The sequence below is a fragment of the Ranitomeya variabilis genome, chromosome 1 (assembly GCF_051348905.1).
Source record: "Ranitomeya variabilis isolate aRanVar5 chromosome 1, aRanVar5.hap1, whole genome shotgun sequence".
NCBI lineage: Eukaryota > Metazoa > Chordata > Amphibia > Anura > Dendrobatidae > Ranitomeya > Ranitomeya variabilis.
Window position 1 is genome coordinate 1,157,312,457 of NC_135232.1, and position 13,671 is coordinate 1,157,326,127.

General features: G+C 46.3%; 1 protein-coding gene across 1 annotated transcript; it reads left to right on the forward strand.

Moving 5' to 3' along the window:
- The first annotated feature begins 562 nt into the window (after positions 1-562).
- LOC143793418 (vomeronasal type-2 receptor 26-like) lies at positions 563-7,657 on the forward strand. Its single transcript, XM_077280367.1, has 2 exons — positions 563-630; positions 6,660-7,657. The coding sequence occupies exon 2, from the start codon at positions 6,674-6,676 to the stop codon at positions 7,565-7,567; it is 894 nt and encodes a 297-aa protein (XP_077136482.1). The 5' UTR covers positions 563-630; positions 6,660-6,673; the 3' UTR covers positions 7,568-7,657.
- The last annotated feature ends 6,014 nt before the right edge of the window (positions 7,658-13,671 follow it).

The window sequence follows — 13,671 nt, forward strand, 5'->3', positions numbered from 1 at the left end:
TGAATAATATATTTAGATGTTGGTTTCTCCCTGTATGTGCGATTTCTCATTTCAGGTCCATATGGAATGGCCGAGATCCGGTTGGATTGAGTTATCCTATATCCTTGCATGTGGACCTGAAGTGATGAAATACTATGAAGTTCCTCGTATTTTGAAACTGACTGCCATCTATGTGTGGATTCTATCTGACTTTGCTATCGTGCGCACCCGGGACATCATAGGGGATTCGGAGAGTCTCTTGTGACATGCGCAGTTGTGCTAGGTCTGTTCCGGCATATAAGGGGTGCCGGAGCTTGGAACTGTGACTTGCGCATAGAGGAGTGAGGGGAGGATGGCGTCATGGACATGCGCGCTGAGGATCTGATGATTTGGAGAATCAACCAATGTGCTACAACATAAACGAGCAGTGCATGCTGGGCAGGTGACGTTTATGTCACGTGGGAGCTCCATGGATATGATTGGACTGTCGCTATTATGGACACGCCCCGTTGCTACGACAGCGGCTGACGCACCGCATGGATTGGTGTGCTCGCTGCTGTTATCTATAAGGACGTGGGGGATGTATTTCTGTTTTCTCTGGGGATAATTCACATAGAGGGAGCGATCAGGGAGGGTATAACCCTGCCAATGGTTAGTATATATGGGGGGCTGCTCATGAGATGTGGTTTTTAATTGTATTTATATGTCTATATTATGATTTATGTTTTCTGATTGTACTGAACCATCCCATTGGTTGCTAGTCAATTGTGGGGGTGGGATTAATGGTATATAATGGTGGTTGGATTGTTTTTGTACTATGCTTGATAAAGGTCTGCGGACCGAAACGTTGCAGGAGGTGGAATAAATACGTGGTTCTTTTTTCACAACTGCTGTGGTGCTGTCCCTCTTTTATATTTGTCCCTAGACACCTCGTCACAGCCTAAGAACTAACTACCCCTAAAGGTAGTAACAGGAAAGCTATCTTGCCTCAGAGGAAAACCCCCAAAGGGATAGACAGCGCCCCACAAATAATGACTGTGAGTGGAGAGGGAAATGACATACGTAGAATGAAACAAGATGTAGCAAAGGAGGCCAATACTAGCTAAACAGAAAAGTACAGGACAGAACACTGTGCGGTCAGTAATAAAAAAACTAGAAAAAGCCACCGCAGAGATTGTAAAAATCTCCACACCTTAGGGTACCTTCTCACATAACGATTTACCAACGATCACGACCAGCGATACGACCTGGCCGTGATCGTTGGAAAGTCGTTGTGTGGTCGCTGGGGAGCTGTCACACAGACCGCTCTCCAGCGACCAACAATGCCGAGGTCCCGGGTAACCAGGGTAAACATCGGGTTACTAAGCGCAGGGCCGCGCTTAGTAACCCGATGTTTACCGTGGTTACCAGCGTAAAAGTTAAAAAAAACAAACCGTACATACTCACATTTCGGTGTCCTTCAGGTCCCTTGCCGTCTGCTTCCCGCTCTGACTGAGTACCGCCTTAAAGTGAAAGCAGATCACAACAGTGCGTCACAGCTGTGCTCTGCTCTCACTTTCCGGCCGGCAGACAGTCAGAGCGGGAAGCAGACGGCAAGGGACCTGAAGGACACCGAAATGTGAGTATGTACGGGTTTTTTTTTTACTTTTACGCTGGTAACCACGGTAAACATTGGGTTACTAAGCGCGGCCCTGCGCTTAGTAACCCGATGTTTACCCTGGTTACAAGGGAACGCATCGCTGGATCGCTGTCACAAACAACGATCCAGCGATGACAGCGGGAGATCCAGCGACGAAAGAAAGTTCCAAACGATCTGCTACGACGTACGATTCTCAGCAGGGTCCCTGATCGCTGCTGCGTGTCAGACAATGCGATATCGTATGGATATCGCTGGAACGTCACGGATCGTACCGTCGTAGCGACAAAAGTGCCACTGTGAGACGGTACCCTAACTAATAGGTGTGGAGGGCAAAATCTGCTGCCCAGAGCTTCCAGCTTAGCTGAATAGTTCCATACTGATAAGCTGGACAAAAACAAACATAGAATTTGCTGAACAATAAGTCCACAATAAGTGGACAGCAAAAGAGAAGCAAGGACTTATCTTTGCAGACTAGTCAGAGTGTCAGGGAAATCCAAAAGAGCTGTGACTCAAGCAAGAACCATTGACAACTGGCATTGAGTCAAGGAAAAGGCCAGACTAAAATAGCCGAGCCAGAAAGACGATCAGTGAAGGCAGCTGCTGATGCTAAATCCAAGAAGCAGCCATACCACTCAAAACCACAGGAGGGAGTCCAAGAGCAGAACTCACAAAAGTGCAACTTGCAACCACCGGAGGGAGCCCAGGAGCGGAATTCACAACAGATACGGGCCTGCCAGATGACAGCTGTTGCGATGTAGATGGCTGCTGTGGATCATCCTCCTCTGCTTCTGAGCTACTGGCAGCGGCACCCTCTTCCCCCAATGGCTGCCATGGGTCAATAACTGGGTCATCTATCACCTCCTCTTCAATGTCATGTGCACCTTTCTCTGTGTCACCGTATAAGGTGCTATTGCGTTCGGAACAGGGCACCATAGTCTCATCAGGGTCAGATTCTGGCTCAGTACACTGCGATGGCAATGTAGTGATCTGAGTCAATGGAACAGCATAATAATCTAGCTGTGGCTGTGCATCAGTGCACTCCATGTCTGATTCATCTTGTAATGGGCAGTTAACAATTTCCCTTTTTTAACCCAGGCATGGTATGTGTAAAGAGCTCCATGGAGTAACCTGTAGTGTTGCCTGACACATTCTTCACTTTTAGTTTGGGTGAAGGACACAAGGAAACATCTTGTTTCTGACCGGGAGCATCCACTGACGACTCGCTGCTTTTATATATGGAACTTTCTGAAGAGGAGGCGAAAGAGCTAGAGGCTGAGTCAGCAAGGAAAGCCAAAACTTTTTCCTGCTGCTCTGGCTATAAAAGCTGTTTTCCTACTCCCAGATAAGCGAGCCTTCGAGGCCTTGTGTAGTCAGACGATGACGCTGGCTCAACACCTCCAGACTTAGGTGCTATTTTGCTTTCCCCACTACCACCAGAAGCTCCATCACCACCATCAGTACCAGCTGGTAACGACCACCCACGGCCTCTTCCACCAGACTTCCTCATTTTTAGGAAAATCTAACCAAAATAACAACCGTTATATGGTACTGCAAAACAAGGTAGAAGGTGTATATAAACTTGTTGAGAATTTAAATCTCCCCTTTTTGGGGGGGGAGACAGAACCAAAACCCAGACCCTGTGCATAAAACAACACAATGGAAGTGGCAGAAAGTGGCTGTCTGATATACGACAAACTAAAAGGACTGAAATATATCCACTTTGTGAGAATTTGAATCTCCTTATTTAGGGGGAGGCTGAACCAAAACTCAGGCCCAGTGTATAACACAACGCAATGTGAGTGGCAGACAGTGGCTGGCAGATATATTAAAAAAAGGGACTGCACTACTATAACAATCTCCCTACAATGATCTCAGGACAAGTATGGCAGCAATAAAAAGGACTGCTGCCCACAAAAGTGTGGACAAATAAACAAAATAACTGTGCAGAAAGGAGCAACAGGATTTTTGCTTTTAAACAAGCAGTTGGTTTGCACAGTGGCGTACACACAGCAATGCAGCTATCAGAGAGTCTTATAAGCTACAGATCTGATGCCCAAAATCTAGCCTCCACTGTCCCTGCAAAGAAAAGGTGGTGTTGGACAGTGGAAATTGCTACAGCACAAGTGGTTTGGGGGTTAATCTTCCCTCCCTAACAATATCCCTTCTTCTGATGAAGCTGCAGCAACCTCTCCCTATGCTACGATCGGCAGAAGTAAGATGGCGGTCTGCGTGCACGCCCCTTTATACCCCCTGTGATGCCGCAGAAAGCCAGCCAATCACTGTCATGCCCTTCTCTAAGACGGTGGGGACCGAGACCTATGTCATCACGCTGCCCACACTCTGCATCCTCCATCATTGGCTGAAAAATGGCGCTGAACGCATCATATGAAACGCGACTTTGGCGCGCAGATCGCCGACCTCATTGCCGATCCCACACTAGGATCGGGTTGAGTTTCATGAAACCCGACTTTGCCGAAAGTCAGCGATTTTTGAATTTGTCCAATCCATTTCGCTCAACCCTACTCTACAGCAAGGAATTCATGATCATCATTTAATTCTGTGAGCATGCAGCTTTTCGCTTCTTCTCTATCCATTGTATATTAGCATGCTCTAGGAGTACCCCTAAGGCTGGGTTCACACTGCGTTAGCAGCAGCCCTTTCAGCAAATACGCTAACGGGCTGCTGTTAACGCAAGTGCCGACGTTACATCTCGCTAGTGCAGATAGAGCATCTGCTAGCTCTATCTGCGCTAGCAGTGACGGACCCGGAAATGCTGCAGCCCGTGTCTCGGGGTCCATCACTCAATGACGGAACATCCCTAGCGATGCGTCCGACATTGCAGTCAATGGGGGCTGTAACGGGCTAGGTGACACCGCGTTTATGTCCGTCTAACGGACTGCCAGGACGCAGTGTGAAGCCAGCCTAACTCCAATATTGTTTAGTTGTGCCTTCCATATCCAATTATTTGAAAGGATATTCCTGTTTGGGACAATCAGGTCACGTGGCCACATACCTCAAAAGTCTGTCAGCTTCCTAAGCTTGGTGCCCGCCAAATGCTGGTTGCCACTGGGGGGTATAGTTGGCTCTGGAAGCCCCAAAGTCGCAGCTGCTTGAATCCTGGTGTGCCGAAGTGTGAAACTCAGTGGTTTGTGCCATCTACTTTGAGCGGGACCTGAGGAAGATGAGCTCTGATTGTTATTTTACATGTGTAAAAGCATTTGGGGACAACTTTTCATAAAGTAGATGTGGAGACATGAGGGTCAGTGGGTGCTCTCATCCTCTGGGTCAGATGTCTTTAAAAAGACTGCATGGAACAGGACTCATCCCACTTACTGTCCACAATCCTTTCTCATGGGCAGAATACTACTCAGATAACACAGGGTGAGGGTGAAACAATGTGGCAATAGTTTATTGGACCAGCAACAGACAATAACATATAGAACAGTCCCAGTAAGTGTCCAAGATGATGCAAATCACAGAGCTTTGTGTTTGGCTGCAGTGATGCTGGGCACTTAAATAGTAACAAGTCATCTGTGTTTTATCGCTGCTGCCAGAAAATGTTTATCTCAATGAACAAACTGTATAATTTCAATGTCTGTGATTCCATGACCTTCTTTTGAGGGTGTGAAGGGTTGTGTGGTGTAAAAAAGAGTTTTATCTGTCTGTGTATTTTGTCCAATTTGTCCAGAAAAAAATTATCAAAGGAGATGGCGACCCTGCATGCACAAAAAGCATGTAGTAAAATGTGATATTTCAGGCTTATACTGAGAGACATATGACATGTGATGGGCATTTAAGGCCCCGTCTCACTAAGCGATTTACCAACGATCACGACCAGCGATACGACCTGGCCGTGATCGTTGGTAAGTCGCTGTGTGGTCGCTGGGGAGCTGTCACACAGACCGCTCTCTCCAGCGACCAACGATCAGGGGAACGACTTCGGCATCGTTGAAACTGTCTTCAACGATGCCGAAGTCCCCCTGCAGCACCCGGGTAACCAGGGTAAACATCGGGTTACTAAGCGCAGGGCCGCGCTTAGTAACCCGATGTTTACCCTGGTTACCAAAAAAAACAAACAATACATACTCGCCTTTCGGTGTCCCTTGCCGTCTGCTTCCTGCTCTGACTGAGCCGCCGTACAGTGAGAGCAGAGCGCAGCGGTGACGTCACTGCTGTGCTCTCACTTCTCACTGTACGGCCGGATCTCAGTCAGTGAGAGCAGGAAGCAGACGGCAAGGGACCTGGACACCGAAAGGCGAGTATGTATTGTTTGTTTTTTTTTACATTTACGCTGGTAACCAGGGTAAACATCGGGTTACTAAGCGCGGCCCTGCGCTTAGTAACCCGATGTTTACCCTGGTTACCAGTGAAGACATCGCTGGATCGGTGTCACACACACCGATTCAGCGATGTCAGCGGGGCCTCAACGACCAAAAAAAGGTCCAGGCCATTCCAACACGACCAGCGATCTCACAGCAGGGGCCTGATCGCTGGTACGTGTCACACATAGCGAGATCGCTACTGAGGTCGCTGTTGCGTCACAAAACTTGTGACTCAGCAGCGATCTCGCTATGTGAGACGGGGCCTTTAGCCATCCAGGAAAACTTATTTGTATTTAGCATTGATGGAAAGATATTAGACAGATTCACAGACAGACAGATAATAGATAGATAATATATAATAGATAATAGATAAAGCCAAAATATGGGAGCAGCACTCCGAAAATTACTTATCTAGTAAGGTGGACTTTATTGGGTCCACATGGTGTGGCGACTTTTCTTTTCCCAAGAGCCTTTATCATGCATCATCCACCTTACTCTTTAAGTATTTTTTTGCAGTGCTGCTTCCCATCTTTTGTCTTTATATATTTGTCAAGTATACAGATTATTTGCCGGCAGGCCTGTGCACCCACCTAGTCAGAAAGTGTGCTGCTCCATTTTTTCTAAAATAGATAAATAGATAGATAAATAGATAGATAGAAAGATAATAGATAGTTATTCTTCCCACAATAAAAGTAATATGTTATAACATTTTCCTACAGACAGCGAGATCTGCATGAAATGCCAAATTGACAAATGGCCAAATGAGAAGAGAGACCAGTGTCTGCCTAAAGTGATGGAGTTCATCTCTTACCAGAATGACACAATGGCTTCGGTATTTTCCTGTATCTCGGTCTTCGGATGTCTTGTGACCGGCTTCACATTTGGGATATTTATTTCCTACCGGGACACTCCTATTGTTAGAGCCAATAACCGGAACCTGAGTTACCTCCTCCTGGTCTCCATCTTTCTCAGCTTTCTCTCTGTGTTTTTGTTCCTTGGTCGTCCCAATGATGTAACTTGTAGATTACGTGAAACCAGTTTTGGATTTTTCTTCTCAGTAGCCGTCTCTTCACTTCTCGCCAAGACTGTCATGGTTTGTGTTGCTTTTAAGTCCACCAAGCCTGGAAGTGCCTGGAGAAAATGGCTGAATGTGAAACTGCCCTATACCATAGTGTTGTTGTGTTCTTCCCTTCAGGTTGTAATCTGTGTTTTGTGGTTGACTATTTCTCCCCCATTCCAAGATCTGGACACTGAGTCTTATCCTGGGATTCTCATCATTCAGTGTAATGAAGGCTCAGATATCTGGTTCTACTCCATGTTGGGTTATCTGGGGCTCCTGGCAGCTGTGAGCTTTGTTCTGGCTTTCTTGGTGAGGACATTACCGGACAGTTTCAACGAGGCTAAGTACATCACCTTCAGCATGCTGGTGTTCCTCAGTGTCTGGATTTCCATGATCCCGGCTTATCTGAGCACCAGAGGGAAGAACATGGTGGCTGTGGAGATATTTGCAGTGATGGCTTCCAGTGCTGGACTTTTAGGTTGTGTGTTTTTCCCTAAATGCTTTATTATTTTGTTTAAATCTGGAATGAATAAGAAAACGGAGCTGCTCGGAAAAAGAAAGGAATGACCGCACAATATTAGGAACCACTGATAGTAATGACTAATTCTGTACATTAGACCCATAGAAACCATTTTAAAGTAAGATGTAAGATTCTCTATCAACCTGTGTATGAAATAAACATATAAAAATGTATTATCCCGTTATCTCCAGTAGTTGATGTATTTATCAGGACTTCTCATATTTGTATTAGAGTTTGGGAAATGTAGAAATTTCTCTGTGGTTTTGGTAAATGATCTGCTTAATCCTTAAAGAGAATCTTTTAGCAGTTTCTCCATGTTAAACTGGACTCATCATGGAATAGCGGCTGCAGAGCTGAACACAACACAGCTTTTATCTTATAATTTCTTATCTCTATTGTGGAGGTATGAGATTAGAAATATAGGTTATAATTTATGAAGAGCACAAATGGGCATCACCAGACAATATTATCTGGGAGCGTGCAGGAAAAGAAGGAACATGTCTCTAGAATGTCAAAAGAACATGCTTTCTCCTATAAGATGTAATGACAAATAGTCCCGCTGTCAACCCTGATTTCTGCCTAAAATCTACTGCAGAGTGTGATTACAAACATCTTTAGCTTTCATCTCTCAGCAGTGAGTGTGGGAGAAGGAACTACAGCTGTACTGACAGTCCATTGAGGGGAGAGCTGCAACTGCAGAGGTGTTTGTAATCACAACCAGCTCAACTCTACTCCTCTTTCCCCCTCACTGACTGCTGTGAAATGGAAGATAAAGGTGCATCTCAAAAAATTAGAATAGAATCAAAAAGTTAATTTATTTCAGTTCCTCAATACAAAAAGTGAAAATCATATATTAGATAGACTCATTCCAAACATCACTATCTATTTCAAATGTTTATTTCTGTTAATGTTGACGATTATGGCTTACAGCCAATGAAAACCCAAAAGTCATTATCTCAGTAAATTAGAATATTTTATAACACCAGCTTGAAAAAATGGTTTTAATATCCGAAATGTTGTCCTACTGAAATGTATGTTCAGTAAATGCACTGAGTACTTGGTCGGGCTCCTTTTGCATCATTTACTGCATCAATGCGGCGTGGCATGGGGCGATCAGCCTGTGGCCCTGCTGAGGGGTTATGAAAGGCCAGGTTGCCTTGATAGCAGCCTTCAGCTCGTCTGCATTGTTGGATCTGGTGTCTCTCATCTTCCTTCTGACAATACTCCATAGATTCTCTATCGGGTTAAGGTCAGGCGAGTTTGCTGCCAATCAAGCCCAGTGATACTGTTGTTTTAAATCAGGAACTGGTAATTTTGATAGTGTGAACAGGTGCCAATTCCTGCTGGAGAATTAAATTTCCATCTCCAAAAAGCTTGTTGGCAGAGGGAAGCATGAAGCAAGTAAGATTTTAATGCTTATGAGAAATAAAAGAATACACATAATATACTGAATACTCAGGAGGTGATGTCATTGTAAGTGAGTGTTCTTTCTACATCACCTTGCCCATCTCTGGGCTGCACTTTTGTTTTGTTGTTATAGCACTTGCTTTCGGTGGTCATATAGCGGTAAGTGTATCAACAGAACACATTATTGAGGAACTGTTCTAAGCTATTATTATTATAGTGCCATTTTTTCCATGGCGCTTTACATGTGAGGAGAGGTATGCATAATAAAAACAAGTACAATAATTTTAAACAATACAAATCACGACTGGTCCAGGACATGAGAGAACCCTGCCCGTGAGGGCTCACAATCTACAAGAGATGGGTGAGGATGCAGTAGGTGAGGTAGAACTGGTTGTGCCGCGGTTTGGTCAATCGGTGGTTACTGCAGGTTGTAAACTTGTCGGAAAAGGTAGGTCTTCAGTTTGTTTTTGAAGGTTTTAATGGTTGGCGAGAGTCTGATATGTTGTGGTAGAGAGTTCAAGAGTAGGGGTGATGCGCGAGAGAAATCATGTATGCGATTGTGGGAAGAAGAGATAAGAGGGGAGTAGAGAAGGAGATCTTGTGAGGATCGGAGGTTGCATGCAGGTAAGTACCAGTGTAACAACTCTGCTGGCATCATGGCATGGCCTCTCATCTCTCACAGTATCTTACCCACTGCTTCAGGTCATGTTGCGGTTTCTGTTTCTTGCCAGCGCCATATTCTGTGCCTCTGATCTCTGCATGCTTCCTGACCATGTGTATAGGGGGGCGGCACCTGAACTCTCTGTTTCTTATAGGAATCAGGTGCACCTGTCTAATCTGTTCCTGACTAATTACCAACAGGCCTCCAGTATTTAGTGCAGCTCCACCCAGTGGACTGGGCCTGTGCAATGTGTTAGCTCAGTTTGTGTTTAGCTTCTGAGTTTACCAGGCCTTGCTCTGTGTTACTCCCTATCTGGAGGCTTTTCTCCTTGCCTTGCCTTGATCTTGATGTCCGCCCTCCAGGAGGCAGAATATCCTGGTCCCTGTGTCTTTCTTCTTGTTTCTTGTCTTGTTCCATTTCCTTGTCTGAACTTAGTCTTATCTCGGTCTCCTTGTCTGTGGCTTCCTTCCCTGTTGTGTCTTTCTTTGTGTTCTCAGTCTGCTTATGCTCCGCACTCTTGCGGCTCTGCCTGCTCTGTACCTCTGTGGATTTACCTCTGCTCCGCACTCCTTGCGGTTCTGCTCTGCTTTGCTGCTGCAGAAACCTCTTGCTGCAGCTCCTCTTAACATTCCTTGTGGCTCTACTCTGCTTAGCTTCTGCTGCTGCAGTAATCTCTTGCTGCAGCTCCTCTCCACATTCCTTGTGGCTCCGCTCGGCTTACCTTCTGCAGAAACGTCTTGCTGCAGCTCCTCTCCACATTCCTTGTGGCTCCGCTCTGCTTAGCTTCTGCTGCTGCAGTAATCTCTTGCTGCAGCTCCTCTCCGCATTCCTTGCAGTTCTGCTCTACTTTGCTGCTGCAGAAACCTCTTGCTGCAGCTCCTCTCCATATTCTTTGTGGCTCCGCTTTGCTTAGCTTCTGCTGCTGCAGTAATCTCTTGCTGCAGCTCCTCTCCGCATTCCTTGCGGTTCTGCTCTGCTTTGCTGCTGCAGAAACCTATTGCTGCAGCTCCTCTCCACATTCTTTGTAGCTCCGCTCTGCTTAGCTTCTGCTGCTGCAGTAATCTCTTGCTGCAGCTTCTCTCCACATTCCTTGTGGCTCTGCTCTGCTTAGCTTCTGCAGAAATCTTTTGCTGCAGCTCCTCTCCGCATTCCTTGCTGTTCTGCTCTGCTTAGCTTTTGTTGCTACGCTATCTCTTGCTGCTCTTCCGCTCCTATCTGCAGCCTTGCACTTCTCTTCCTGTGTGAACAGGTCCCAACCTGTTCCTTCATTCTCCTTTCCTTCTGGCTTGTTTCCATACCTGCATCTCCTGTGTGAACAGGTCCCAACCTGTTCCTTCATACTTCGTTCCTTTCTGCTTGTTTTCTTGCCTGCACCTCATGTGTGAACAGGTCCCTACCTGTTCCTTCATACTACATATCCGTACCTGCACCTCCTGTTATGACCTGGTGGTTAAGGAGCAACACTGATATGACCTGGTGGTTAAAGAGCAACATGGGACGAGCTCTGAGGAGGTGGTATCTGTACTGACCGCAGTTCCTAATCCTAACACCAACACTAGAAATAGCCGTGGGTTGTTCTTGTCACTCCCTAGACACCTCGTCACAGCCTGAGAACTAACTACCCCTAAAGATGGAAACAGAAAGCTATCTCGCCTCAGAGAAAATCCCAAAAGGAAAGATAGCCCCCCACAAATATTGACTGTGAGTGGAGAGGGAAATGACATACACAGAAATGAAAACAGATTTTAGCAAAGGAGGCCAATACTAATCTAGATAGACAGAATAGGAAAGGATACTGTGCGGTCAGTATTAAAAACTAAAAATCCACACAGAGTTTACAAAAATAGTCCCCACACCGACTCACGGAGTGGAGGGGAAATCTGCTTCCCCAGAGCTTCCAGCTAGCCTGAATATATCATAATGACAAGCTGGACAAAAAGAAACTTAACACGAGCTGAGCAAAAAAGTCCACAGCAAATGGACAACCCAAAGAACTAGCAAGAACTTATCTTTTGCTGAAATGGACAGGCCATCAGAGAAATCCAAGGAGAGATCTGAATCCAACCCAGAAACATGGGCAGCTGGCATTGAATGAAGACCAGAGCCAGGTTAAATAGCAAGGCCAGGAGAGACGATCAGTGAAAGCAGCTGCTACTGCTAAACTCAAGGAGCAGCAGTTCCACTCGAAACCACCAGAGGGAGCCCAAGGGCAGAACTCACAAAAGTACCATTCACAACCACAGTAGGGAGCCCAAGAATGGAATTCACAACAGTACTCCCCCTTGAGGAGGGGTCACCGAACCCTCACCAGAGCCCCCAGGCCGATCCGGACGAGCCAAGTGAAAAGCACGAACCAAATCGGCAGCATGGACATCGGAGGCAACAACCCAAGAATTATCCTCCTGGCCATAACCCTTCCACTTGACCAGATACTGAAGCTTTCGCCTCGAAAAACGAGAATCCAAAATCTTCTCCACCACATATTCCAACTCCCCCTCAACCAATACCGGAGCAGGAGGATCAACAGAGGGAACCATGGGCACCACATATCTCCGCAACAAAGATCTATGGAAAACATTATGGATGGAAAAAGAAGCTGGAAGGGCCAAACGAAAAGACACCGGATTGATAATTTCAGAAATCTTATAAGGACCAATAAAGCGAGGCTTGAACTTAGGGGAAGAAACCTTCATAGGAACATGACGAGAAGACAACCAGACCAAATCCCCAACACGAAGCCGGGGACCAACACACCGACGACGGTTAGCAAAACGTTGAGCCTTTTCCTGAGACAACATTAATTTGTCCACCACATGAGTCCAAATCTGCTGTAACCTGTCCACCACAGAATCCACACCAGGACAGTCAGAAGGCTCAACCTGCCCTGAAGAGAAACGAGGATGAAAACCAAAGTTACAAAAAAAAGGTGAAAACAAGGTAGCCGAACTAGCCCGATTATTAAGGGCAAACTCGGCCAACGGCAAGAAGGTCACCCAATCATCCTGATCAGCAGACACAAAGCATCTCAGATAGGTTTCCAAGGTCTGATTGGTTTGCTCAGTTTGGCCATTTGTCTGAGGATGAAATGCTGAAGAAAAAGACAAATCAATGCCCCTTCTAGCACAAAAGGACCGCCAAAACCTAGAAACAAACTGGGAACCTCTGTCAGACACAATATTCTCCGGAATGCCATGCAAATAGTGTTGAGCGATACCGTCCGATACTTGAAAGTATCGGTATCGGAAAGTATCGGCCGATACTGGCAAAGTTTCGGATCTAATCCGATACCGATACCCGATACCAATACAAGTCAATGGGACTCAAGTATCGGACGGTATCCCTCATGGTTCCCAGGGTCTGAAGGAGAGGAACCTCTCCTTCAGGCCCTGGGAACCATATGAATGTGTAAAAGAAAGAATTAAAATAAAAAATATTGCTATACTCACCTCTCCGACGCAGCCTGGACCTCACCGAGGGAACCGGCAGCGTTGTTTGCTTAAAATGCGCGCGTTTCCTTCCTCCCGTGACGTCACGGCTTGTGATTGGTCGCGTGCCGCCCATGTGGCCGCGACGCGACCAATCACAGCAAGCCATGACGTAATTTTCAGGTCCTGAATGCCTAATTCTAGGCATTCAGGATTTTAAAATTACGTTCCGGCTTGTGATTGGTCGCGTCGCGGTCACATGGGCGACGCGACCAATCACAAGCCGTGACGTCACGGGAGGCAGGAAACGCGCGCATTTTAAACTTACGTCACGGCTTGTGATTGGTTGCGTGCCGCCCATGTGACCGCGACGCGACCAATCACAAGCCGGAACGTAATTTTAAAGTCCTGAATGCCTAGAATTAGGCATTCAGGACCTGAAAATTACGTCACGGCTTGCTGTGATTGGTCGCGTCGCAGCCACATGGGCGGCACGCGACCAATCACAAGCCGTGACGTCACGGGAGGAAGGAAACACGCGCATTTTAAGCAAACAACGCTGCCGGTTCCCTCGGTGAGGTCCAGGCTGCGTCGGAGAGGTGAGTATAGCAATATTTTTTATTTTAATTCTTTCTTTTACACATTAATGTTGTTTCGA